This window comes from Alternaria rosae (assembly GCF_020736505.1).
Source record: "Alternaria rosae strain MPI-PUGE-AT-0040 chromosome Unknown BKA58scaffold_4, whole genome shotgun sequence".
In the NCBI taxonomy this organism is placed as follows: Eukaryota; Fungi; Ascomycota; class Dothideomycetes; order Pleosporales; family Pleosporaceae; genus Alternaria; species Alternaria rosae.
The window spans coordinates 37,209-61,468 of record NW_025763573.1 but is presented as its reverse complement, the minus strand read 5'-3'; the positions used below and the strand labels follow the sequence as shown (position 1 = coordinate 61,468).

The following is a 24,260-nucleotide window of genomic DNA, read 5'->3' as shown; positions in this document are numbered from 1 at the left end:
ACGAAGGTCGCATGTCGGAATATATGGGACTGGGGCGCCCTTATCGATAGCGACGGTATGACACGTTCCCCATCAACCGCGCGCTGTAGACCCTCACTCGCCGGCCATGTGAAGCGCGCGTCGACACAACGCGTCGCGCAAACCATGTATCACCTCTTCAAGTCGATATATCTCCATGCGACAAGTAAGGAAGGTACAACTTCCAATTCCGGTCTATGGCACGCGCTGAGGCTAATGAATCCCAGAATACTCTGTCCTCCTGCTAGGCCTCGACAATGCCGGCAAGACTACACTCCTCGAGCAGATAAAAGGCACCTACACGGCCTCGCACCCCAATCTCAAGACTGTTCCTACCGTCGGCCAAAACGTTGCTACCATCGCCCTACCCCCTCCAAATCCACCCATCTACCTCAAGATATGGGATGTCGGCGGCCAACATAGCCTGCGCGGGCTCTGGCAATCATACTACAGCAGCTGTCACGCCATCGTCTTCGTCATAGACAGCAGCGATGTAGGCAACGCCACGCTAGCCGACATGAGCGCGAACAATGCAGCAAGCATAGAAGATATTGGGCGGTTGGATGAGTGCAAGTTGGTCTTGGAGAGTGTACTGGCCAACGAAGATGCCAGTGGCGTGCCGATATTGATACTGGCGAACAAGCAAGATCGCGAAGATTGCGTTGAAGTGGTGAGGATTAAAGAGGGCTTTGTGAGAAGAGTGTTTGAGGGAGAGAAGGGGGGGAACGTGAGAGACAGCAGAGTGCTTCCTTGCAGTGCGCTCACAGGGACTGGTGTGCAGGAGGCGGTCGAATGGTTGTGCAGCAGGATGGCGTTCAACAAAGAGGCAAGACCGCCGGTTATGAGGTAGTTGCTAGTGGGCACGAAGTCACGAATATACCCCATTATCCAAACTACTAATACGTCAAATGTAGTTACCCTGGGCTGCGTTTTAGTTCTCTGTCTTTTCGCGTTCCGCCAACACTATCGCATTAGCATAAGAGCGGCAGGGAATCTCGGCTCGCAGCTTTTCGCACTGTTGCGAAAGGACACAATCAAACATAACAAGAAGCCGGCGTCCAGAAAACTGCGCCAGCGCGTCAGATCAGTAGCAACACGATGATCATGATGTCGACGCATAAATACCAAGAGTTGGAAGAGCCATATTTAGACTATCTGAGGATTTACATTGACTTTCATAAATATGTACACTCAAACTAACAAATTGTGTCGTAGTCTCATCATTCCATTCAAAGTCCGAACCATTTGAGGTCCTCAGCCTCGTGCACCGGCACAGTGTGACCGACATTGAGAGCACTGTAACCCACAAGCTTCGTTCCGTCTCCATAGACCATCTTTGTGTAACCACTCTGTGGAGTGTTCGTCTCGTTCTTAGAGAACGAAACACCAAGCAGGCCACTCCACTCCTTCAGCTGCTCGCCCAAGTTAGGGATCTTGACGAGCGAGTCAGCAGTTCCATGCCAAGTCGCCATACGAGGGTAAGTGCCAGAGTAGCCAGGGTACATAGCCTTGACCTGGGCAACCCATTCAGCCTGCGACTTGATGACCTGACCGTTTGCGCATCGCGGGTCTGCGGTGCTGGGGCTGGCACCGGGGCTGCCTGCAACACAGCCTGCGGCGACACCGGAGTAGCATGATCCTGCGGCAATGACGTCCGGATAGGTGGCCATCATGACGTTGGTCATCATGCATCCGGAACTGCTTCCAGTGACGAAGACCTTGGCGGGGTCGGCGTTGTACTTCTTGATGGTGTACTGGATCATGTTGTTTAGGCCTTGGTTGTCGCCGCCGGCATCACGGGAGAGACCCTTGGCGGTGTTGACCTCCCAGCAGTTGTTGTCTTTCTTGGTGGAGGGGAAGATGTTGATGAAGCCCTTCTGCTCGGCCAGGCTGTTGTACTTCGTGGACTGTGCGTAGGCTTCTCCGGTGCCACCGCAGTAGTGCAACTATTCATATGTCAGAAAGATGATCTCTACAAAATGGATGGGATGGCAAGACGTACAGCGAGGATGATCGCAGGCTTTTCCGCAACCTTGGCAGGAACGTAGATGTTCATCTGAAGGTTGGATGGGTTCGCTCCGAAATCGTTGACACGAGTAAGGGCGCCATTGGCAGTTGCGCAGAGCGCAGCAATGCTGCCGAGTACTGAAGTGGAGAAGTGCATCGTGAATGTCGTGAGAGTCTGCAACACACAATTTCCTGCACCCTCCTCCCCTTCTTATACACACACTACACTCATCGCACGATCATCGTCAGAGCTAAACATTTCGAGGCTGTTTCCCCGTGAATACTAGCCGACATAAACGGATGTTAAGGTGTCAATCTAAAAGTTCCGAAGCGAGGAGGCACGGCTATGCGCATGTGAGAGGATGAAGTTCGTGCGTTGTTTCAAAACACTTTGCCTCTCCAATGACAAGTGACTGAAACGGCGTACCTACTGCTTTCGTCAAGCGCTCGAGATTTTTGTTCCAGCTGAGGTTAGGTACCAGGGGAATGATGTGGAGTAACCGCAGGGAATCAGGGGTCTTGGGTTATTACCCCGGATGAACTCCCGCCAAATAAATTAACCTACTACCGAGCTTTGCTCCGGCGCATGTAACATGTGGCATTGCCTACTTTCGCATCGACGTCATTTGTTATGCTGAGTTGTGACGGTTACCGCGAGTGTTTACCGGGCACCAACACCTGACTGCATATTTTCAGTGTGCCATGGAGCTTCATGTCATTCATATGCCGTTGCGCATCCCGACTTCCGTTCCTGGCGACAGGAGGTTTATAAGTGTCGTATGTTTTGAGGGCCCGCAAGTTGCGCAATAACGGCAATAAAGATGAGGGCTGGCGTGCGTTAGTACGGGGACGTGCCAACGGCTACATCCGGAATTGCATGAGACCGAGCCTTGGAAGTCGAGCAGAGCAGCCACAACAAAAGCGTGTTCCATAATGGTTATCCAATTATTCTATCAAACACGCAAATGCTATTGGGTATCTTCTTGCACAATCTCTACAAGTTAGGGTGCGCTTCCTTCCACTCCTTGCTGAAAGGGTAGTCAATGTATCCCTTCTCGCTCTTGGGAACGTAGAAGGTATCGCGGTCGTAAGGAGTGAGCTCAATGCCCTTCTCTATCCGGAAAACGAGATCGGGTGTGCTGATGAAGTACCGTCCGAATACCGCGACAACATCGCGATCCTTGTGCTCCTCGACTATCTTCTTCGCGTCCTCGGCCTTTAGTCCACCAGCGATGAGCAGCTTGCCAGAGTAGTGAGGCAGCAGGGGGTCGAGGGAGTCGGAACCTTCAACATCTGCGTTACCAGCTACGCGGGCCTCGACAAGGTGGAGGTAGGCCAGGTTGAACGCATCCAGTCTCTTCATGATGTCTGTGAACTGGGGAAGGGGATCCTTCATCTTCATGCCCTGGAACTCGGAGAACGGACTCAACCGGATACCGGTCTTGTCGGCGCCCACGGCCTCTACTACAGCCTGGGTAACCTCGACACAGAACCTGGAGCGGTTCTCGACGGAGCCACCATAGGAATCTGTGCGCTTGTTGACGTTATCTTGCAGGAATTGATCGATGAGGTAGCCATTGGCAGCGTGGATCTCTACACCGTCGAAGCCAGCCTCGATGGCGTTCTTGGCTGCTTGAGCGTAGTCGGAGATACTTTGCTTGATGTCTTCGACGGTCATCTCTTTGGGAGTAGCGTAGCCCTCGCCTAGGGATGTTGCGCTGGCAGACTTGATGGTGATGTCGTTCGCCGCAGCAAAGTCCTTGTTTGCTACACGTCCAAGGGCCCATAGCTGGAGGTAGATGTACGAGCCCTTCTCGTGGACAGCCTTGGTCACTGGTTTCCATGCGTCGATCTGGGCCTGGGTGTAGATACCGGGTACGTTAGGGTAACCACCAGATTGTTTAGAGACCAGGGTAGCCTCGGTGATAAGGAGAGTTCCTGGTACGCAAGCACGCTGGCCATAGTACTGTGCAGCCATAGGTAGGATCTCATGATCGTCGTTGACACGGAAACGCGTCAGAGGTGCCATGGCAATGCGGTTCTTGAGCTCCATGGCGCCCACCTTGAGCGGCTGGAAGAGGCGGTCTGCGGACATCTTGGTGTTGTGGGAGTTTGATTTTGGTAGGTTTGAGAGTTCGGACATGTAGGAGGTTATTGAAGAAAACAAACGACAGCAACTGAGAGGTTTAAGCAACAAGACTTTTAGACAGATCAAAAAGGCTATATACGCCCCATACTAATCACATCTTGTCCGATGGTTTGAAATCAGCGCTCGGTCGATCTCGGCATCTGCGCGGCATTTGGCTCATAGAATTTTCCAAGGCGTTCCACGCCGGTGTAGACCCTGATGGGCATCGTCCTAAATATCATTAGTCTTTAGGTGGTAAAGTGTGTCCGCATACAGATATGTAGCCGCTGGAAGCGAGATGGTACCTGGACGTAGCAGGAGATAGAACTTGTTGGCGGGAGCGGCGGTGTCGCCGAAACCTTCGGGCCTATGACGTAAGCTGCGTTGGTCTAGATCGTCAAACTGAAAGAGCGAAGGCCGACACTTTATTGTAGATATCGGCAGATACCATTGTAACTTGGAAGGAGATAAAGTAATTAATTGTAGGAACTCAGAATAGTTACGCAAACATAAAAACCGAGCAAGCTAAAGCTGACTAACGTCATGTCCGCTTATTTCCCAGAGAACCTTTTGCGCCCTGCGCAGTTGCTCTTCCAAATCCTCATACCAAAGCCACCGAAAGTTCTCATTGAGCTTCTGCTCGATCTTTTCCATGTCATCTTCTATTCCTTCAATCATGAAGTTGTATGCCAGATCAGCTTCTATACTCCTTTGAATACATCCCTGTGTTCTAGGTCGTCTGACAGCATCATAGGCCTTGAAGGCAGCCTCAATGTTATCAGAACGACCGACAGCAGCTACTAGGCAACTAAGAATATATGCATCTTCCATAGCCATGCCGGCTCCAGCTCCCATGTGAGGAGTCGTGGCGTGCGCGCTATCGCCCAGCAGACAGACACGGCCCTTGAAGTATGGCCTATCGTGCTGAAGAGTGTGGAGTGCCCATTTGGACGGTAGGGCATGTCTCGCAATAAGATCGATGAGTGGCGGATAGAAGTCTTTAAACTTCTCGCAGACCTCATCCGCGCTCGTGGGTACTATCCAGTCATCCTGATCCCAAGTGCTGGTGAGGGATTGATCGTGTGGCATAGCGACCATATTGATAAACTCTCCGTGGTCGACAGGGTAGGTGATGCAATATCCTCCATAGCCGCAGTACAACGTACTGTTCAGAGCCATTTCTGCTCCTAGCACCTTCTTGACCTCTTCACCTGGCGCCATAGCCCTTATCGCGACCTCATGAGCATACTTCGCCTTTATATCTGGACCACATACGAAGCTTCGTACCTTGCTCTTGATGCCATCGCAACCAATGAGTGCACTGGCTAGAGAAGTCGTTCCGTCGGCGAAGCTTATCTTGAGCATACCTGCACCCACTTGCTCGACACTATGGAAGCTTTTGCCAAAGCTTGTTACGTCTGTGGGAAGTAATGCGACCATCTCGTCGAGCAGACGCGCCCGATGTATACGGCCTCGCATACAAAATCCAGCCGGCGCATCTGGTGTCTTCTTGGCGTCAGTCTGATGGAAAGCGAGATCTCCAGCTTTCGCTCCATTGGGTCGTCGCTCGTCCATACCCCATCTGACCGTGTTGAAGGTGTTTTCGCGTTCAGGGTCTGTGTTGATCGTTGCATGTTTCATGTAGCCTTCCAGCAGTCGAGGGTCGATGAGGTGTAAGGCCGTCGTGGCGTTAGCACCGAACCCAACGCCGGCACCTATCTCAGAGAAGGATGCAGAGGCTTCGTAGATGTGCACTTTAACCCCATGTTTGAGAAGACCGATAGCAAGCGCAGCACCACCAAGTCCGCCACCAATGATTGCGATTGGAAGACCGTTGTGGTTCTGAAAGTTTGCTGTAGTTGACCCGTTTGCGGACATTCTTTGAGGATTGATGTTTGTTCAAGGCGCCGTCGTTTCCGCCGCTGCGTCGCAACGCCGCGTCTTATATCATTAACTAAGAACCGAAGAGCATTGTCAATCAACTGCCGGACCCGACCCGCGGGATTGGTGTACAAAGTAAGCTGATGTTAAGCCGCATATCCTGGTACCCATGAGTTTAAGTTCAGGGCGGCTTGGTGTATACCATTCTCCCGAAGAAGACCCTGGTGTGGATGACGTATTAGACTGAAGTGAGAAGGTGCGAAAGCGGGGAAATTGAGCATGCGAGTTAACTCCACGCTAACTGGTGATAATCGTGTTGCTATCTACTCTAAACGCGCTCCAAATGATGTGGGGAAGCAAAGACAGCGACACATGTTCCAGAACATCGTCATATCTACCACCCCAATCTGTCTCTACGTGACTTCGTTTCTTCACAGCTCATTGTGCGCCGGCGCAGCCTTTTGCACATCGATGCCACAGACTGCAGGCGTACCTACTTCCATTCGGTAGACGCACTTTTCTTCCTCGACAATCTTCCATATCTCGTCATTCTCGGCGCACGCTAGAATGACCATGGTGCTTCGGTTGGGGCCGTTCCAGCAGTGCTGGCCGTTCTCGTACTTGAGTGCAATCCTTTCTCCGCTGCCCAAGCCTTTACCATTGGCAGGAAGTTCTTCATCGACGGTGATAGACTCAATGCGTGCAAAATTGCCCATGCCAGTGTGGCCACCGCCTTTCTTGGGCTTCTGGGTGGTCTTTGATAGGAAGCAGTGCTCGTATGTGTATTCGCCAGAGTCAGTGGAGGTGCAGCGGTCTCTGAGTGCGCGGAAGATGGAGTCTGGCCCGTAGTCTTTGGTGAGGTCCTCCTCGTGCCTTGTAAGTTCTGACTTGTCGCCTTCGAGTTCCTTCTTCGCAGAGTCAAGCTGTGACTTGGCGTCGGTAATGGCCTTGGATTCGGGCGCATCGCCGGTAGTGGGGTCTGCGAGGATACCGTTCTCGATGAGGGAGACACGCAAGTCGCGTAGCTTGCTGTCCACCCAGCTACGGATGGAGTCGGGAAGGTACTCCTCGAACTTGTAGACTGCGTGCGATAGTTAGCAGATAGCTCTGGATGCGTCATGGAAACATTGCTTACGGAGCTCTACGTCAGACTCTTCGACTGTCTCGAACTCGTCCCATTTGATTGCGCTCTCCGAGTCTGGCTTGAGGATCTCATCAAGGTCGCGGTCTAGAGCGTTGTTGGGTCCTGGGCGTTCTTGCGCAGCATAGTTCTCCCAGGCCTGCACAGCACGCTTCACGCCCTCGTCGTTGAAGTTGGGGTTGTACTCCTCCTTGAAGCGCTTCAACATGGCCTCGAGCTCCTCGACGCGTGATTGTGCCGCATTCCTCTCATCTCGTACGCGGTTGACGTTGTCGGTAAGCTCTTGGATTCTTTCCTTAGCCAGACTAGCCAGTACTGTGATCTTGCCGCCCTTGCCTGCGCCCTTGACGACCTTGCCTCGCTCGGCCCTCTCGATCTCGGCAAGGCTCTTGGTCAGCCCGTCTACCTTGAGAGTCGCGCCTTCTATCTGCGTCTTGAGCGTCTGAACGCGGTCCTCAACTTCCTTCCGCATGCGACCAGCCTCGGCAATGAGCTCCTTCCGCCGTTGCTTTGCAGCGGTCAGGCTCTTTTGCCTCGCCTCGTCCGCCTTGCGCCATTCCTTCCCAATTGTCGCGCACTTGTCTTCGCACTTGATGCCCCCCACACGCTCGTATTCGTCGCTGCCGTCACAGCATAGTTCGTAGTCGCATGCGCCATCGTTCACATTGGTGAAGGGAATGTAGCTAGGCTGGTGGCCCTTGTTCTTGCAGTAGAAGCCAGGAAGGGCAGGCGTAGCGTTGACATCTTTACCCTTGAAGCCTAGAGGCTGTGGTGGGGAGAGGGGCGAGAGGTAGGCGCACGCCGAAGTGCCTGGCTCATCAGAGCCATCGGGGCAGTCGCAGTAGTCGTCGTTCAGGCGTGCAATGGCGAGCTTGATGGCCGGATTCGAGATACAAGTGAATGTCTCGGCATCCTTGTAGTACTTTGCAACTGCACATGTACTGTCAGCTAGACTCAGGCGTCTACGTGGAAGCTCTCCGTGAGCTGTAACATGTGCAACCTACACTCCGGAGCGACACCCCGCGGCCGGGCGGGGTCTGACGCCGCATCTGCGGTGCTGGCTAATAGGGGGAGTATGAAGGCTAGCGAAGACACGTGCTTCCTTCCCATTTTGAATGTGGAGAGAGCAATTGGAGCTCGAGGCTTCAAGATGCTCGAAATGCCACATTGACATGGTTTCAGGGTCCATTGGCCCGTGCGCCGCCATCCAAGCTGTCCCCAGCCCTCACCTCCACAACTCCAGTGCTGCAGCTTACGCCCAACCTGTGAGGTCGCCACTTTCCATGCCCCATACACTCGCGGTCGGCTCGGTGGCCAAATTGTTTCGCGATGACGACCGAGACTTGTGCACGTGTGTCAGCATCGCCTCCAGTCGGGTATGACTTAAAGAGGGATCAACATGACGAAAACACATCAAACACTCACTTCCCTACGAAATATCTGAGTCGATGGTAATGCGTTTACACGGACCACGTGCTTGGTATGACTGCATCGCTTTACTATACCGTCTTTTGATACTATGCACCGATCAATGTCCGCAGCGCCCGAAAGTGCGTTTGACGCTCAGCTCGGACATACCAGCAAATCTCGGCATCAAACGAACAGTACCCTCCTGTCCAGACCGCAATACCGAATCTGCGCCCACTCGCGTCATTCAAGCACCAATTTGGTGGATCTGTTCTTCAAATTCGACCATCCATCGGACCAACGACGCGGCTTATGGGCGGCCGTCCATATTCCGGTCTGTAACAAATGCTGCACATGCATTCTATTTGCTTCGTCTTTGAATCTTGGACGTCAACATAATGCTCTAGTATGACGAAAGTCGCACGCTAGACTGATCTCTTTCGTTTGCATATGCGCCCAACTCACGTCAGGGTGTATGCGACGAGATTGTCAAAGTGCCATCCTCTTCTTTCTGATCTCCCTATCATATCTTCCAAAATCGACATCCATCATCTGCTCATAACTTCATTCGCCTGCTTCAACATCATGGTCTACGCTGACGAGGATGAAATTGACTGGAGCGATGGCTCTTTTGGCGCTCCATCTCGAATACCAATCGATGCTACACCAAGTTCATTTAATCATTACCCAATTATGGACGCTCACGAGGATGAAGACTCGCTTTTCGTATCGGAAACCTACGACCAACACCGGATACCCCGTGGTCTTACACTTGAAGCTCGTAAGAAGCCTGCTCTGCGTAAAGGCTGTTCATTTACATTTCGTAGCTCCTTCAAACGGCAACGATACCCTTCAGAACCCTACGCGTGTTCAACGAGCTCGAGCCGGTGTTCATCTGAACCGTCGTATACCTTCCAAGGCGGACTACGTGAACTACGTGCTTTACCAAGCTAGCCAGAAGGCTTACGAAGCCACCTTTCTGAACAGGTTCGTAGCGCATGCCTTGCATCCCGACCGCCTCGCCCAGTGTTCTGAGGATGAAACCAGCGGCCGCCAAAGCATCGCCGAGTACATGAAGTCCGTATCTCATGAGGTCAACAGTATCACGAAGAAAATGATCTGGAATGGTCATTGCCGCACTGTACACCTTCTCGCTGGAGATAGCATGGATGGCGCGCCGTTCCTCGATCTACACACTCTCGACATAAAACCTTTCTCGAAGTACGGTCCTAGCAATCTCTTTCCCGTAGCAGACAGAGTCAACGTGTCCTGGCATCGTACCAGTTCACATCCTGCAATGGTACGATACTCAACCAAGGAGTACGAACTTGGCTACCAAGCTGGTCCATTGGAAGATCTTGACGATGTATCCCAGACACTGTTTCGAAAGGAGAACTTCAGTGCAACTTTGCCCATCGGTCGTGCTGTGAAGCTGTCAACATCCAAGAAGCGTAGAGGTCAGAACATGCCCGGAGCAGCAGCCAGAGATAATCGAATCACCTTACCTCGTCGCAATTGGCTTCCTTTCCCGCAACTAGCCACAATTTCGGATTTTCAAGACCCTCAAACCATTACAAGCTCTCCACTCGACATCGTTCATGAAGAAAGGGCGGCTGATATTCACCAAGAACCTCGGATACTGTCAGATCTCACGGAGCTATATCACGACTCTGCAGATGCCCTATCTCCAGATCGTGCACAGGAAGAAGCATCGCATTCGCCTTTCCCTCGTTACGCAGAGCCATTCAGTCCCCATGATTTTGAAGTACCAATCAGCGACCGTGCCCGCGTATGCAGGCAAAACAACGGCGCCGAGCACGTGGAGAAGTTACATCATTGGCGAACCAGGCTGATCAATGATCATAAGCGCCGGCTGACACGTAAGTGGGGCAACCCACCACAGGCTCTCGACTATGCATGCCAGAACTTCAAGCAAGTTGTTGCTGCAGCCATGTCTATGGGACTTCGTCCCATCGCACAAGACTACCAGAAGAAGCTCCAAGCCATCGCAGCCAGAGAGCGACTTCGAGAGCAAGCCGGAAGTTCTGATGCATCACAACAGAACAGTAAAAGTTTATCCACTGAAACCACCACGGCTGATTCGCATGCGTCGCAATGTCTCCCAGTGGACTCAGACGTGAGTGCTCCCGAGTCTTCTTTCTTCTCTCCTCCACAGATCCTTCCACGAGATATTGGTGGGTCGTCGGGCATTTCCAATTCCGATAAGACATCCTCAGAGCCCTCAAAAAAGAGGAGGAAGAAGAAGAACGACGCCGTAGTCCACCAAGTCATGAGGAGCTACTCTACCCAGCAGCAATTGACTGCACCCAAGTCGGGCAAGCAATTGCCGGATCAGCCAATCGCAAAGGGCCCGTCAGCACACAAGTCACCATCGCTCCATCCGAGTGGATCCGTGACTTTGGAACTACATCAACACCTTCCCCCTAACGCCTACTTTGAGCCGACTTCAGTGGACGAGAAGTACGTTTGGCGTTGTCGTGGCAAACACGCAATGGGTCACTATTACAACTCTGGGAACCGCAAGAACTGTAGAGGCTGCAATACCTCGCTCAGTGACAATCACGCTGTTGAGATGGACTTTTACATGCCACTGAGGTCCTTTTATCATCAACTTGTACCAGACATGCGTTGGAAGCCTACCAAACAGGCTGCTCGACTTCGCAAATCAGACCGACCCTGTCACAATGCTGTGGCGAAGGACGCATATTGGGAAGCCATGAGTACTGGTGCTACTGAAGAAGGGGCTCGGCAGATTGCTATCGACGCCGTGATTCAGTACCTTCAGCCAAAGCTACCGCCTAAAGCGCCAACACCCGAGACGACGCCAGAGCCAGAGCCCAATCTTGGTCCCCATGCTAGTGGCTCGAACGCTATGGAACATGGTCAGGAGATCCCCGATGGTTATTACTGGAGGAAGCAGAAAGCAGATGAGCAACTTGCCTGGCGATGCGACGTCAACCATGGTCTCGGACGGTACTACCTAGCGGGCAACAAGAAAACTTGTCCAGGATGTGGAGCGGGCCGGACTAGCCTGGGCAAAAGTGAAGAGATGGACTTCTATCTTCCGTCGGGTATCGTTGTTCGCCAAGAAGCCCCAGGACTGTCCAAATGGAAACCTCGGAAGCCATACAAGATGGGCACATCCCCTGCGACGAAGAGAGAACCGGTCAGCCACAACCAAATGTGCGCCAAGGTGTACTTCGAACTCCTCGCCGGAGGACACGATGCAGAAGAAGCTTTGAGGCTCGCTGTAGAGAGGGTGGACAGTGAGTTGGACAGGAAGCAAGAGGCTAAGATGAAACGACATGAGGTGAAAGAGGAGGCTAGAGACTCAGTTGAGGACGCTAGCACTTCTGTCAGTGCCTTGAGGAGCGACTCCACCGCCACGAGTCGCAACTCTCGAGGAGGCTGTACCAAGTCTCTCGTCCCGAACAAGCGTACCATGGATGACGTCAGCGAAGAGGGTTTGGATGACGTTGTGGCTGGTTTTGGAGATGGTGATGTGGGAAGTGAAAAGGAGTTTTGGGATAGTGTTGTGGTGTCTTCTTCTGCTGACGAAGATAGCTCTGCCTCAGACTCGGAATGAAGGCGTAGTCGGTGGTGGTTGCACGTAGGTTGTGTAGATACTTTCTTGAACAAATTCTCTCAATGAAGCCATGAGTTGGAGTGCTGCATGACGCCTACATCGTATCATCTTTGAGTGAATTAATAATATAAAGGACAACGCATACTTCTACTTCGACCGTACACTATGATGTCAACGGATACTGCGGAAATACGAATGGCATGCGACACTGGTAAAAATTCCACAAAATCATTTGATCTAAAATGAATAGATTGTACATCACGCATACTGGCTTCGGCGACGATAGAAACCATCTATGACAATCTACAAGGGGTTCGCTCCCTTTGGAAGCTTGACCTTGAAAACCAAAACCTGATTGTCAAGGTTGTATCCAGACGCATCCACGTACTTGTTCTGACCGAAGTTGATGTATCCTGCGTTACGTTAGCATGAGCGTAGGAAGACGAAGAAATATGACTTACCGTTCTGAGTGATGAAGTCGTTGTCTGAGAAAGAGATCAGGTAGTACTGCTTTCCTTCATCCTCATCTTGCCTCTCGCTCCTGCCAATCTTGTCGTCCTTATCAACGGGCAACATCGCAAAGCTCTCCCACTTCTCGTTCAGTAGACTCGCGTCTTGTTCGCCGCCATTGTGAAGACCAAATCTGCCGAGCTGGTCGTTGTTGTTGAAGGACAACCACGGGCAGTAGGTAGCCGGTACGATGCTGCTCTTCAAGACACCATCTTTGCTTGCGATTTGTCCCTTGATGCCATCGGCCGCCGTACCTGCGACATTCGTGGCTCTGGAGATGTCGATTACGTCCGCGTTGCGGTAGATGGACAGTGTGCTTTCTGCTCCATGACCAGCGTTGGAGTCGCGCGCTAGGACGAGGAATTGGGTTTCGGAGATGTAGTGCATCTCGGACTGACTGGCGACGCGCCCTGTTGGCAGAACAGGAAGCTGGACAGCATATTCAGCCTCTAGCGTGGTCTTGTCCTCTTTGACACGGTACTTGAGGAGGCGAGTGTTGCGACGCTTTTTCGCAGAGCTGCCACCGTCCTGGATGGTAGCACTCTGGAGCATGGTGTAAAGGTATTTGCCATCTGGGCTGGCGGTCAGAGCTTCCAGGCCCTGGTTGTTGCCTCTGCCACTGTCAGGATCCTCGGGTGTGATCTCTAGATCAGGGTCGTAAATGGGTGGAGAAGCCGCATTGAAGCTTTCAGTTCCGTTTCGGCGGGGAACAAGAGCCTCGGGGGTGCGAACAGCCTTGATCATCTTGCCTTTCTTGTCAAACTGGTAGACGTACGCGGCGTACTCGTCACTGATCCAGAAGGTCTTATCATCTCCGAGTACCAGGCCTTCAGTGTCGAGAGGAACACGAGCACCACCAGTTCCATTCTGGCCAAAGCCGTTGCCCGTGTCTACAACTATCAGCACTGGTAATTGGTACATGGATGAAAAGCTTACATGTAGCTAAAGGAAGAGTTGGAAAGCCAGGGTACGTGATGGTTTCTGTAGGATCCAGGCCAGTCAAGGGCGTACCATCAGGTCCAGTGAGAAGCAGAGTGTCGACGTAAGAGAACTGGAAGTTCGGGCTGGCCGGTGTCTCTAGAGTTGCTTCAACAGGTGTGAAGACAACGCTGAACTTGTGGATGCGGGTCTGAGTGTTCTGAGTACCCTGAGTATTCCAGCCACGATCGGGCAGACCCCAAACGACACCCTGGTAGGAGCCTTTCTTGTACTTCCAAGACTTCTTCTCGAATGCAATGGCACTTCCAATACCACCAATGGTGTCGCCGAACTTATCACGGGCGTCGCTGACCAGTTTCCCGTAGCCCGCTAGCTCCTCATAGGTGTAAAGTTTGCCATTGCAGGTGGTGACATTGGCAGCGGCAGCATTATCCTCGCGGGTGATAACGGGACCTGCAAAGACTTGGTTGGCCGAAAGCGCCAGAATGCTGAGTGAAGCGACAAACAGCATTGCGAAGGGTGGTTGACTGTCGCGTGCCTGAGCAGATGCTTCCTGAAGAATGTCAACAGCCTATATACATGCCCGTCAGGACCGGGATGATCCCGCGATGACGCGACCCGACAGCCAGGCACACGAGGCTATCTTGATGCATGTTCAGACCAAGAGCCACACGTGCGCTGTCTGTTTGGCTGCGACCGACGAGGGTACGGATGCAATAGCGGCATGGCGTTCGCGGAAGCCGTGTAAACAGGCAAATGGCGTCGAAGAAGCGACATGTAGGAACAGATCCTCTGCCATGGATGTCACTAAGTCACACCAACGAGAGCAGTGGACTAGAGATTCCTGGCAGATTCCCCAGTCATGACGCGAGGTTCATGGGGATGGATGCGCACGTTGCTCGAGAACATGATGTGAGTCGCTGACCGGAAATGGTGCCGAGGCAGACGTTATCCCCAATCCGGCATACGACATTGGCGGGCGGGTACTTGGTTCAACACACCTCTGCTTTTAGAGAGCACACTCGAGCCGTCTCTTGACGTCGGAATCAGTAATGGAGCGGGCTGCTGAGGTCGGGCGGTACCGGGACGGACATCCAGTCTACCGTCCTCGAGGGGTTGGCAAGTAAGAACTCTACTGCGTCCTCTTTCAACACTAGTCATTGCAAACTACCAGGGGAGCATCAGTCGCATCGCAATACCAGTGGCTTGCTTTCGAGTCTAGATGATGAGAGCGAGTATAGCAATACTTCATTACTCGTTCAGGATGCCATGCTTGATTGAAGCGGTGCGATGGAGACACGCTCGTTCAAGCGTTACTTCCTCGGGCTAAAACGTTGTGGCTCTGTTAAAGGCAAGAGCCTACGTCTCATCGCGCACACTTCCTTCCCTATATCCAGTATGCAGCCATTGCACAGTCGCCCTGGCTGGTACTGCACACACACGTTCCTCACTACTGGAACGTCACCCTGAAACCCTCATATCACTGACTTCCGAATTTCCTACGTCACGATCTATATATCACGATAATATCCATCGCCCTTCGAACTCAGATTCAAACGCTGGCGAACGTTTGCTGTCCAGTTGACATACTCATCGTAATCTGTAACTACCATGCTTGGGACTTCCGGCGATGGCTTAATCACCAAGCTCACCTCGTACCTTACAACCGATAAAGAAGCAACCCCGAACACTTCTCCTTATACACCTGATCAAGAGTGCGAACCTCACCCTGCTTTCGCAACGACAACGCCACATGATGCTGAGACAACGAGCAACGATCGGACTGAAATGTCAGCGAGCCAACCCTCGAAGGCGAGTTCCAGACGCTCGCTGAAACGAACCGCGAGCGAACTGGTCATACCAAGTCAAGAACGGGATGGACACCTGACTGCGATTGCCGCATTGGAGGCGGTGCGCTCCAAGGAAGATGGGCGCCGTACAACCCGTCCGACCCCATTTCCGACACGAGGCCAGTTACGGCCTTCTCGCCCTAGCTCTCAGCGCTCCATCAGCAACTCCAGATACGAACTGAAATCTCAGTATCACGATCCAAACATCTCATCTGCGAGTCTCCAGAAGCAACTCGTTGAACAGACAAAGCCCATGGCCGAGCGGCCTCGAAACCCCGACCCGAATAAGAGCCAGATCAACAAGGGTGCAAGGCCAAGTCCCATCAGATCTACTGCTATGCGTTCAAAGTCGGAGCCAGATCCAGCACGAGCATTTGCAGATCCCAAGACGCGCCGTAGCAATATGACGCTGAAGCCATGCATAAAGAAGAAGGCGAAGAGTACCACAACCACACCACCGACCGGATTGCGACAGGAAACTACCGACGCCGAGCTCAAGACCCTACGTCGCGTGAAAACGGTCGATTTTGAAGAGACTGGCTCGAATCAATCGCTCTCACTACCCGAGGCGCCCATCAAGGAAGAAATCTCGACTCAGACTCTGGCAAGTGATACTGGAGAGAGCTCCAGGTCGACCGAGGATCAGACAGAATCCGTCAAGCCGTGTCCATCATGCCCGGACACGATGAACATAGCGAAGAGCACTGCGGCAGAACCAGCTACCACGCGGACAGATGTACACGTCATCGCCATCGCTCCTTCGTGGGACGCGCAAGGCGTTACCCATGATGACAGCGCCGACCCAGCAACACCCATCATGCAAATCATCGAGACAAAGAGTGGCAGCTATGAGGTGATCTGGGACGATGTGCCAGAAGAGCACACCATCAAGACAAGAGGACGACGAAGCTCGTCAGCAAGTCATGCCTTAGAAACTGCCAGCCCGAGTGCCAAACGTGGTGGCCTGGACCGAGTCAACTCGAAACTCACAGGTTGGTCGGGCACCTGGAACAGCCCGTCATACAGCTTCAAGCCCACCGTTGTAGTGTTTCCTGATGACGATGGGCGGGCTACTCGCTATGACTGTGCGGTGGACGACGACGAAGACCTGGCAGCGATAGTACCCCCAAACAGCCGAATTACAAGCGGGGCGCATTCTAGCGTCTCATCACGTCCCGTGAGCGCGCCTCTGACCAGGAGCGTGTCTTGTGAAGAATCATCACTTCGGGATGCCCTTCAAGTGACGCCACCACACGTTCCAGTAGCAGGGTCATCACCACCCTCCGAGCACTCTCTTGTCGTGCCCAGCGTCGAGATCCCGCATAGCAGAGGCAGAAACACGAAGCCAGCACCGATGATCCGAAAACTCTCGAATCTAGAAGAAGCAGATACCAAGTTCCGCGACCATCGCGACTCTGTTACGATCGCGCACTCTCGTATCGTACATTCGGGTGGTGTGTCGTCAGAACTGTTTCCTCATAGGGATTCTGTTTCGCTGAGAAAGAAGCGCATGCGCGCACGAAACCACGCCGCATCGAAAGCACGGTCACCATCGCGCAGGAAAGAGTTGTCTGTCGAAGCACTCGGACTCTTTACGGACGAGGATATCTCGACAGTGACGTTGCCTACCGTCAAGGAGCATGCTGCACAGGCGCTCAGAAACAGCAGCTCATCGTCCATCCTTCACCCACCGCAACAGACTGGTAATAAACGCCATATCCGGATAGTGGAGTAAGCAAACATAGCTGAACGGCTGATGCTGGCTAAGGAGGCGGACCGTGTGTGCGGATGGGCTGGATGCAATATGGTGGTAGTATCCTGTAATTTCGCTCGGAGAACATCGGTAGCCTGTAGAATACGACCTCAATCCGAGTGCGTTGATCTTGATCTCCGCGTCTTCGGAGAGGGTGGTCGGTGGTGATGCCGAATGGAGTGACAGGTGGTGTGAGCTGGGGAGTGCTTGGCGTGATTATCGATAAATGCCGATGAGCGCAAGCATCGCGTGCCAGGAGCATCGTCGCCAGGACCATACATCCATCCCACTCCAGCATAATATGAACAAAAGCTTATGCGTCGTCTTCTTGCCTCGAGTCGAGCTTCACTTGGATTGCGCATCATCGCAGTATGTGGTTTATCTCCGATGCGGCGCGTGTGCTTGCTGCGTCAGACAACACGATCCACCGCGCCGTACTTGTACGCGCATGTCATTGCAATGCATCTCGGGAGCTGATACTTCTAATAAGATATTTGCTCTATGCTAACGATTGAGGGCTCGGCGTGACGATCATTGTCTCCCAAGCCTGGGAACGTATCATCTAACAATTGGCGTCACAGTATACGTTTGAGCATCAAAGCAGATGAACACCATGCCGCGTCAACGCCACTGTATCTATGCGCTTACCCATTCATCCTTATCAAATTTACAGCTACAGCAATGCCGGCATTCGCACCACACAAATCGACGCACGACGTGTCCATCATGGCCTTCGCGACGAACGACCCGATGAAGCCCGACCAACGATACGACGCCTTACGCAACACCGACGATCACTCTGATTCGAGTACGGAGGTCGACGATTGGGATACAGAAGACGCAGTCCGACCAAGACGAAGAAACAAGACAGTGTGGAAGAGGCTGAAGGGCTACAGATGGATACTAGACACGGCGCTTCTCTTTGTCATTGTAGGGTTGCTGGTGGAGAAAAGATGGCAGAAACATGCAAAAAGCCATGAATTCGAGCTCGCGGGAGACATCACAGGATTCGCGCCAACATTCTCGCAGCAGATTGTGAGCTTCAAGCCCGATTCCGTGTTCGCCCCAGAAGATGCGGCAGAGTTCTGGAGTAACGAGACACAACATGCATGGTTGAGCATCGTACCAGGTATGTTGCACCCTGTCTGTTCCTTGCAATAGTATACTGCTGACAACGTTGGGTAGAGGGCCTGGGCTACGTCAACGTGAAGAACCCCTCTGAATACTCAAACCTCCCGCACCCGATACACGATTACCCCAATCACACCGTCTTCACAACATCCGTAACGCATCAGCTACATTGCCTCTATACTATACTGGGCGCATACAACTCCATGAAGCTCATGGTCGCGTCACCTGCGTCGGCAAATCCCGTCAAAATGCCATGGCACATCAACCACTGCTTCGAATACATCAGGCAGGCGGTAATGTGCGCTGGAGATGTTGCACTGGAAGGAGCTGCGACAAGCTTCCCAGGCGACGAACATGGAGAGGATCGAGGTGGAAGTGACGGCTGGGATGCGAAGCACGTATGCAAAGACTACGGGCAGGTATATGAGTACCTAGAGAAGGAAACGATTAATCACATGAAGTGGATCTCATCGGATTAGTGATCCACGCTGCACCCTCGGAGACAGCATGTGAAGTGGAGTCTGCCTCGTGCAGCGGGCCGTTTGGACAGACCCAAAGGCGGGCTTTGCGCTTGCGCACGCGGGTGACATGTATCGAGTTCACCATCAGCAACCCCAAGACATTGGCATGTAGCAACGTTGGATAGTCTCTAATTCCAGTGAAAAGCGTCGAATTAAAGTTATGGGCTGACTGTGCACACTATCACAGCCTGTGTTACACCGCAACATTTTCTCCGAGAACCTATGATTTCCTTTCAGCTGACTCTGATGATGTCTGCAACAAGCAACATTCCCTTCTCGCCTGCAACCCATGACTACCATCCCACCTCATTACAGTAACTTCCGAGTCCTCCGAGCCTGCATATACACCATCGGGCAGTAACCCATTTAGGACCACCATGCGAATCGCAGATCTACTGTATCAGATTTGGCGAATCACGACCCCCGCGAATCAGCCTCGGTAACGGGGCAGAGCAGGGATGCTGCAGCAACGGCATCACCGAAAGCCTACGCTCTAGCCTCCGCGAGCGCATCCGAATGGGCGTCACCTCAGCAGTCGGGCGCCGCTTTGCACCGTGTCCGGAGCTGAATGCTCAAATTGTTGCGTGTGCCGTGGGCGTATTAGACGATGCCTTTGTGGAACCCCTAGAATTTCGACGAGTGTTGGTGGTATAAAAGAGTGGCTGGCTCCGTGATTAGTGACAGATTTTGCTGTGTTGACTATTTACGACAAACCTTGGAAGTACTCAGCCAAGTTTGTGGCTCTACTGAACGACCATCCGCCTCTTGGTGGTAATACCAGAAGTCTTGGACAACACCGCGGAGAGCGGAAGAACAACCGAGACCGAACAGTTGTTGGACCTCGGCCGAGCAGTCGCACGACAGATATTTCTGGGAGTAAGAAAAGAGACATTGATTGGGATACGGCCGTAAGACAAGGGGAAGAGGACTTGGGTGTCTGTTACCTGGACTTGGCTCAAGAACAGACGCTTCATACTGTGGATTCAAGGCGGACCTGACAGCGGCTGTGTCTACTACCCTGCAATCACATTTACCACGTCAACAGTCCCTTGATTGCGAGGGGGCAGTTGAATACCTCGTGGAGTAAACGCGCCTGCCTTGACTAAAGGACACAAATATCTCCCACGAAGACGCGGCCACTCACTATCTCCGTTCCTCGACGTCATCACTAAAACCTTTTCCGGAAAACCACTACTACTCTCCAACAACACTCTACCTACAGACACCATGGCCCAGTCGCCACTACTTTTCATCGTTGCAGGAGCAGCTATCTCCTATATCCTATACACCCGTATTGCCCTTTACCTCGCGCGCCAGCGCTTCAAGAAAGAGAATGGCTGCCAACCATGCACGGCGCAGTTTCACAAAGACCCTATTTTCGGAATCGATAATGTGAAGGTCATGGCATACAACAGCAAGCACCATATCCTGCTGGAAGAGAACAGAAAGCGCTTTGGCCGGCTCGGTAACACTTTCCATAACAGGCTGGTGACCATGCCTTTCATTGCGACGTGTGAGCCGGAAAACGTCAAGACGATCTTGAGCTTGAAGTTCAAGGACTATGGCTTTGGTCATAGGCAAGGTGCTTTTACTCCGCTCTTGGGTCACGGTATCTTCAACGCGGATGGTGAGCGATGGGCTAATAGCCGCCACTTGTTGCGACCCAACTTTGCTCGCGACCAAGTTGCAGACATTGAAGCATTCGAGAGGCACTTCAAGCTTATGCTCAAGCACATTCCCAAAGATGGCGCTACTGTCGATCTACAAGAGCTCTTTTTCCGCCTAACAATCGACACCGCAACAGAGTTCCTCTTCAACCACTCCACCAACTCGCTCCGCATGGTCGGCCAAGAAGACGCAAACAACGAGGATGTCATCTTCAGCAAGGCATTCAACTTCGCACAAGACGACATCACGACCCGCACCCGCTGGGGCATCTTCGACCGATTCCGGAAGAACCCAGAGGGCATGAAGGCCATCAACATCTGCCACGCCTACGTTGACAAGTTCGTCGACGATGCTCTTCGGTTCAGAGAAGAATTAGATGCAGAGAAGAGTGCCGGAGGCAAGGACGACGACAAGTACTACTTCATTCAAGAAGTGGCCAAGCAGACTACCGACAAGAAGCGGATCCGTGAGGAACTCATCAACATCCTGCTTGCCGGACGTGACACGACTGCCAGTCTTCTCAGCAACATGTTCTTTCAGATTGCGAAGAGGCCTGATATCTATGCCAAGTTGAGGGAAGAGGTTGCAGCACTTGGAGGTCGCACACCAACGTACGAGGAGTTGAGGAACCTCAAATACGTCAAGTGGTGCCTCAACGAATGTGAGTTTACACACTGAGCTTGATGTATTATTATACTAATTCTGTCCAGCACTTCGCCTCCATCCAGTCGTTCCCGGTAACTCTCGCCTTGCCATCCGCGACTCTGTCCTGCCCCGAGGTGGTGGCCCAGACGGCCAAGCACCTTTGTTCGTACCAAAGGGAACCACAGTCGGCTACTCTCCATACACCATGCACCGCCGCCATGACCTGTACGGCCCTGACGCAGACGAGTACAAGCCTGAGAGGTGGGAGACTCTCCGTCCGGGCTGGGAATACCTGCCCTTCAATGGCGGCCCACGCATCTGTCTCGGCCAGCAGTACGCGCTTACCGAGGCGAGCTACGTGACTGTGCGCATGGTGCAGGAGTTCAAGACCATGGAGAGCCGAGACCCAGGTCCATGGCGAGAGGGTCTCACACTGACTCTGTGCTCGATGAACGGTACACAGGTTGGCCTTACGCCTGCCTAGAAGGTGCGTAGCCAACGATTGAGACACAGCTGTTTCGAGAGGTGTCAAATTGAAGAAGACGGCGGAGAAGTTCAGCACGACGAGTTGTGCTTGCTTGCGGAATCACTGGGAGTCTCACCCTTCATGCCACCTATCGAGCAAGGAGGTAAGCCTAGCAGGAAAAGGCGGCTATCTTTATCCTAAGGAGTTCTGTGCATACGAGGGCCTTCAGAGGCATTGGTTTTTGATCTTTACTGTATAATACCTACTACTATGAAATTCCATGAAGTCTAAAGAAGCTGGCAGAGAGGATGACTTGCTACTAGGAGTCCTCCCGTAGCACCAAGACATGCTGGTGCATTCGGTTAATTCACAATGTATCGAATGTCTCACTCGCGTGATTACATATGCAGATACAAAATAACAGTACTCTCTTCGCCAGTGGCAATCAAACCTACAACACTATTGCAACTGTAGTCACCCCAATCGAGACTAGTGCCGGAAGTCCGCAACTGTGACCCTAGACACACAAGTGTTGATCAACAACAGCGCAACACGCCACGACGCACGCACCGAGCCTTCCCTCCCACTCGTCCTATACCTCCGCTGGCAAGCATCATGTCGCGAAGTCACCGCCCTTCGACGACGCCCATGGACTTTGAGTGGACGAATCAAACAGGACCCATCGACGCTCAATCGCCCTTCCTCGCTGCCAGCCAACAGAAGAAGCGTGAGTCCCCAGGCCCCTCTTTCGCCTTCGGACGAGAGACACATGGGGAAACACAACCGCTGACTTCAGGGCCTTCTTTCGGCCAGCCAGGCCCTCACTCAGTCCTAGACTCACCCTCCAAGAACGGTTTCGCGACACCAAACCGGCTGCGCGACCCCGACAACCGCATGACATATTTCAGCCGCGATCCCAGCAAGCCGTTGCCGTCCACACCCGCCTCTTCGGTGCCCGCACATATCCAACCGAGCCCCTGGTCTATGCGGACGCCCTCACACGACCTCGACTTCAGCTCAGGCGGGGAAACGCCCGGCACACCACAAGTAGACAGCGACCCTGGCACACCAGACACACAATTGGCGAGCAAGATGGGACGGTTAGGCAACGGCGATGCAAAAGGCGGTCGGCGAGACAGCTGGTTCAAGCGGACCTTCATGTCCACACCGAGCCCCACCAAAGAGCGGGACAGAGAGCGGGACAAGGACGTGTCGCAGAAGTACTACTCCAAGAAAGCTGAGAACCGCATAGTCAAGCGCCGGTCAGAGCGATCACGGTCCAAGAAGCGCGCCGCGGTACACGACGACGACGGCGAAGACTCCGACAATGATCAAAGACGGCCACAAGTCCCTCCAAAGGAAGCGGGGCCCGTCCAGCAGACTCTCGCCATGAGCGTAGGCGGCTTCCTCTCGTGGGTGGAAGCGCATCCCAACCTCCCATCCGTACTATCCTACTACCTCCAGCTCACCGTCAACATGTTCCTCGGCAGCCTCTTCATCTACATCGTCTACTCCGCCTGGGCTGGCGTCATGACCGACGTCGACATCGAATCCTCCAAACACGCGTCCGAAGTCATGGTCGAAATCGCCGGATGCGCCATTGAATACAATCGGAATCGCTGTCGACCGGAGGAGGTTGTCCCAGCTATGGAGAGGGCATGTGGCGTCTGGGAGACGTGCATGAACCGTGATCCGAAGAAGGTTGCGCGCGCAACTGTGACAGCGAAGACGTTCGCTATGATCTTCAACTCTTTTGTGGAGGAGTTTAGTTATAAGTCTATGGTATGTTGCATCCTTTTCGGTACATCGGCAATCGCTATGTATAGGCTTGTCCACGAAGGACGCGAGCACCTTGATTGTGCGCACACGCATTCCCAGAATCAATACACCCAGTCCTGCGATCACGGGCAACGCAGTAGAGCCCGACCCCACAGCCCCCAACACACCCATCACAACCAAGTCTCATACGCATGTTCCAACTCAGACTAACACACCCACCCAGATCTTCACAGCAATCATAATCTTCGGCGGCTTCAACCTCTCAAACTGGGCCTTTGGTCTCCTCCGCTCGCAGCAACAACAATCCCACCACACGCAACCCCACCAACAACCGAACGACTTCGTCCCACAAACACCCCACAGAGTGATCAGCAACGGATACGATAACTACACCCAACAACAAAGCTACCAGCAGAATTGGCAGCAGCTACCGCCGTATCAACAACAGCAGCAGCAGCAGCAACATACCCCGTATCAGAATCATAATACGCCGTATCAGGGTCAGAGACATATTGAGGCGCCGCCGCTGGTGCATGCGCATACTATGCCTGCGTTGACGAGTTCGAGTCTGGCGCAGGAGGGGATGGCGACGGCGGATGGGGGAAGGACGCCGAGGAAACGGGGGTTATTTCGATAGGCACGCTTTTCTATGATGATTTCCTTGTACATGTCATTCTTTGGTGATCGATTTGGATGAGCGCATTCTTTTGGTCTATATTCAATTTCTTAGGGTTGTCCTAGGGGAGGCTTAGGGCTCGCAAAAGGAAACATGCGTTGGTAAACTGATGGAAAAGGTCATCTCACGAATA

The 24,260-nt window shown here is 52.9% G+C and overlaps 11 protein-coding genes across 11 annotated transcripts; 6 read left to right on the top strand and 5 right to left on the bottom strand.

Moving 5' to 3' along the window:
* Window positions 1–144: 144 nt before the first annotated feature.
* BKA58DRAFT_455583 (ADP-ribosylation factor 6) lies at window positions 145–1,075 on the top strand (the record flags this gene model as incomplete). The annotated part of the gene is made up of 2 exons (XM_046174561.1): window positions 145–184; window positions 246–1,075. 2 exons carry the CDS (start codon window positions 145–147, stop codon window positions 866–868), a joined length of 663 nt encoding a protein of 220 aa, XP_046025727.1. The 3' UTR covers window positions 869–1,075.
* A 66-nt stretch (window positions 1,076–1,141) lies between these two features.
* Window positions 1,142–2,283, bottom strand: BKA58DRAFT_428439 (Alpha/Beta hydrolase protein). Its single transcript, XM_046173013.1, has 2 exons — window positions 2,021–2,283; window positions 1,142–1,964 (listed from the first exon to the last, which is right to left on the bottom strand). Exons 1-2 carry the CDS (start codon window positions 2,180–2,182, stop codon window positions 1,248–1,250), a joined length of 879 nt encoding a protein of 292 aa, XP_046025726.1. The 5' UTR covers window positions 2,183–2,283; the 3' UTR covers window positions 1,142–1,247.
* Window positions 2,284–3,019: 736 nt separating this feature from the next.
* Window positions 3,020–4,120, bottom strand: BKA58DRAFT_410343 (uncharacterized protein; the record flags this gene model as incomplete). The annotated part of the gene is made up of 1 exon (XM_046172211.1): window positions 3,020–4,120. The coding sequence occupies one exon, from the start codon at window positions 4,118–4,120 to the stop codon at window positions 3,020–3,022; it is 1,101 nt and encodes a 366-aa protein (XP_046025725.1).
* A 492-nt stretch (window positions 4,121–4,612) lies between these two features.
* On the bottom strand, window positions 4,613–6,249 carry BKA58DRAFT_381418 (mannitol 1-phosphate dehydrogenase). The gene has a single exon (XM_046170011.1). It carries the CDS (start codon window positions 6,029–6,031, stop codon window positions 4,679–4,681), a length of 1,353 nt encoding a protein of 450 aa, XP_046025724.1. The 5' UTR covers window positions 6,032–6,249; the 3' UTR covers window positions 4,613–4,678.
* A 22-nt stretch (window positions 6,250–6,271) lies between these two features.
* Window positions 6,272–8,394, bottom strand: BKA58DRAFT_335949 (glucosidase 2 subunit beta precursor). The gene is made up of 3 exons (XM_046168250.1): window positions 8,180–8,394; window positions 7,170–8,105; window positions 6,272–7,115 (listed from the first exon to the last, which is right to left on the bottom strand). The coding sequence occupies exons 1-3, from the start codon at window positions 8,283–8,285 to the stop codon at window positions 6,466–6,468; spliced, it is 1,692 nt and encodes a 563-aa protein (XP_046025723.1). The 5' UTR covers window positions 8,286–8,394; the 3' UTR covers window positions 6,272–6,465.
* A 725-nt stretch (window positions 8,395–9,119) lies between these two features.
* BKA58DRAFT_381416 (uncharacterized protein) lies at window positions 9,120–12,270 on the top strand. Its single transcript, XM_046170010.1, has 2 exons — window positions 9,120–9,363; window positions 9,410–12,270. Exons 1-2 carry the CDS (start codon window positions 9,168–9,170, stop codon window positions 12,187–12,189), a joined length of 2,976 nt encoding a protein of 991 aa, XP_046025722.1. The 5' UTR covers window positions 9,120–9,167; the 3' UTR covers window positions 12,190–12,270.
* Window positions 12,271–12,272: 2 nt separating this feature from the next.
* Window positions 12,273–14,528, bottom strand: BKA58DRAFT_381413 (esterase-like activity of phytase-domain-containing protein). Its single transcript, XM_046170009.1, has 3 exons — window positions 13,636–14,528; window positions 12,651–13,589; window positions 12,273–12,602 (listed from the first exon to the last, which is right to left on the bottom strand). The coding sequence occupies exons 1-3, from the start codon at window positions 14,147–14,149 to the stop codon at window positions 12,493–12,495; spliced, it is 1,563 nt and encodes a 520-aa protein (XP_046025721.1). The 5' UTR covers window positions 14,150–14,528; the 3' UTR covers window positions 12,273–12,492.
* A 313-nt stretch (window positions 14,529–14,841) lies between these two features.
* Window positions 14,842–17,475, top strand: BKA58DRAFT_139655 (uncharacterized protein). The gene has a single exon (XM_046164555.1). It carries the CDS (start codon window positions 15,250–15,252, stop codon window positions 17,221–17,223), a length of 1,974 nt encoding a protein of 657 aa, XP_046025720.1. The 5' UTR covers window positions 14,842–15,249; the 3' UTR covers window positions 17,224–17,475.
* BKA58DRAFT_139656 (uncharacterized protein) lies at window positions 17,474–18,914 on the top strand. The gene is made up of 4 exons (XM_046164556.1): window positions 17,474–17,610; window positions 17,823–17,873; window positions 17,921–18,370; window positions 18,427–18,914. The coding sequence occupies exons 2-4, from the start codon at window positions 17,846–17,848 to the stop codon at window positions 18,849–18,851; spliced, it is 903 nt and encodes a 300-aa protein (XP_046025719.1). The 5' UTR covers window positions 17,474–17,610; window positions 17,823–17,845; the 3' UTR covers window positions 18,852–18,914.
* Window positions 18,915–19,994: 1,080 nt separating this feature from the next.
* Window positions 19,995–21,794, top strand: BKA58DRAFT_139614 (cytochrome P450). Its single transcript, XM_046164554.1, has 2 exons — window positions 19,995–21,222; window positions 21,272–21,794. Exons 1-2 carry the CDS (start codon window positions 20,121–20,123, stop codon window positions 21,688–21,690), a joined length of 1,521 nt encoding a protein of 506 aa, XP_046025718.1. The 5' UTR covers window positions 19,995–20,120; the 3' UTR covers window positions 21,691–21,794.
* A 394-nt stretch (window positions 21,795–22,188) lies between these two features.
* Window positions 22,189–24,251, top strand: BKA58DRAFT_381409 (Di-sulfide bridge nucleocytoplasmic transport domain-containing protein). The gene is made up of 3 exons (XM_046170008.1): window positions 22,189–22,399; window positions 22,490–23,454; window positions 23,675–24,251. Exons 1-3 carry the CDS (start codon window positions 22,288–22,290, stop codon window positions 24,086–24,088), a joined length of 1,491 nt encoding a protein of 496 aa, XP_046025717.1. The 5' UTR covers window positions 22,189–22,287; the 3' UTR covers window positions 24,089–24,251.
* Window positions 24,252–24,260: the final 9 nt, after the last annotated feature.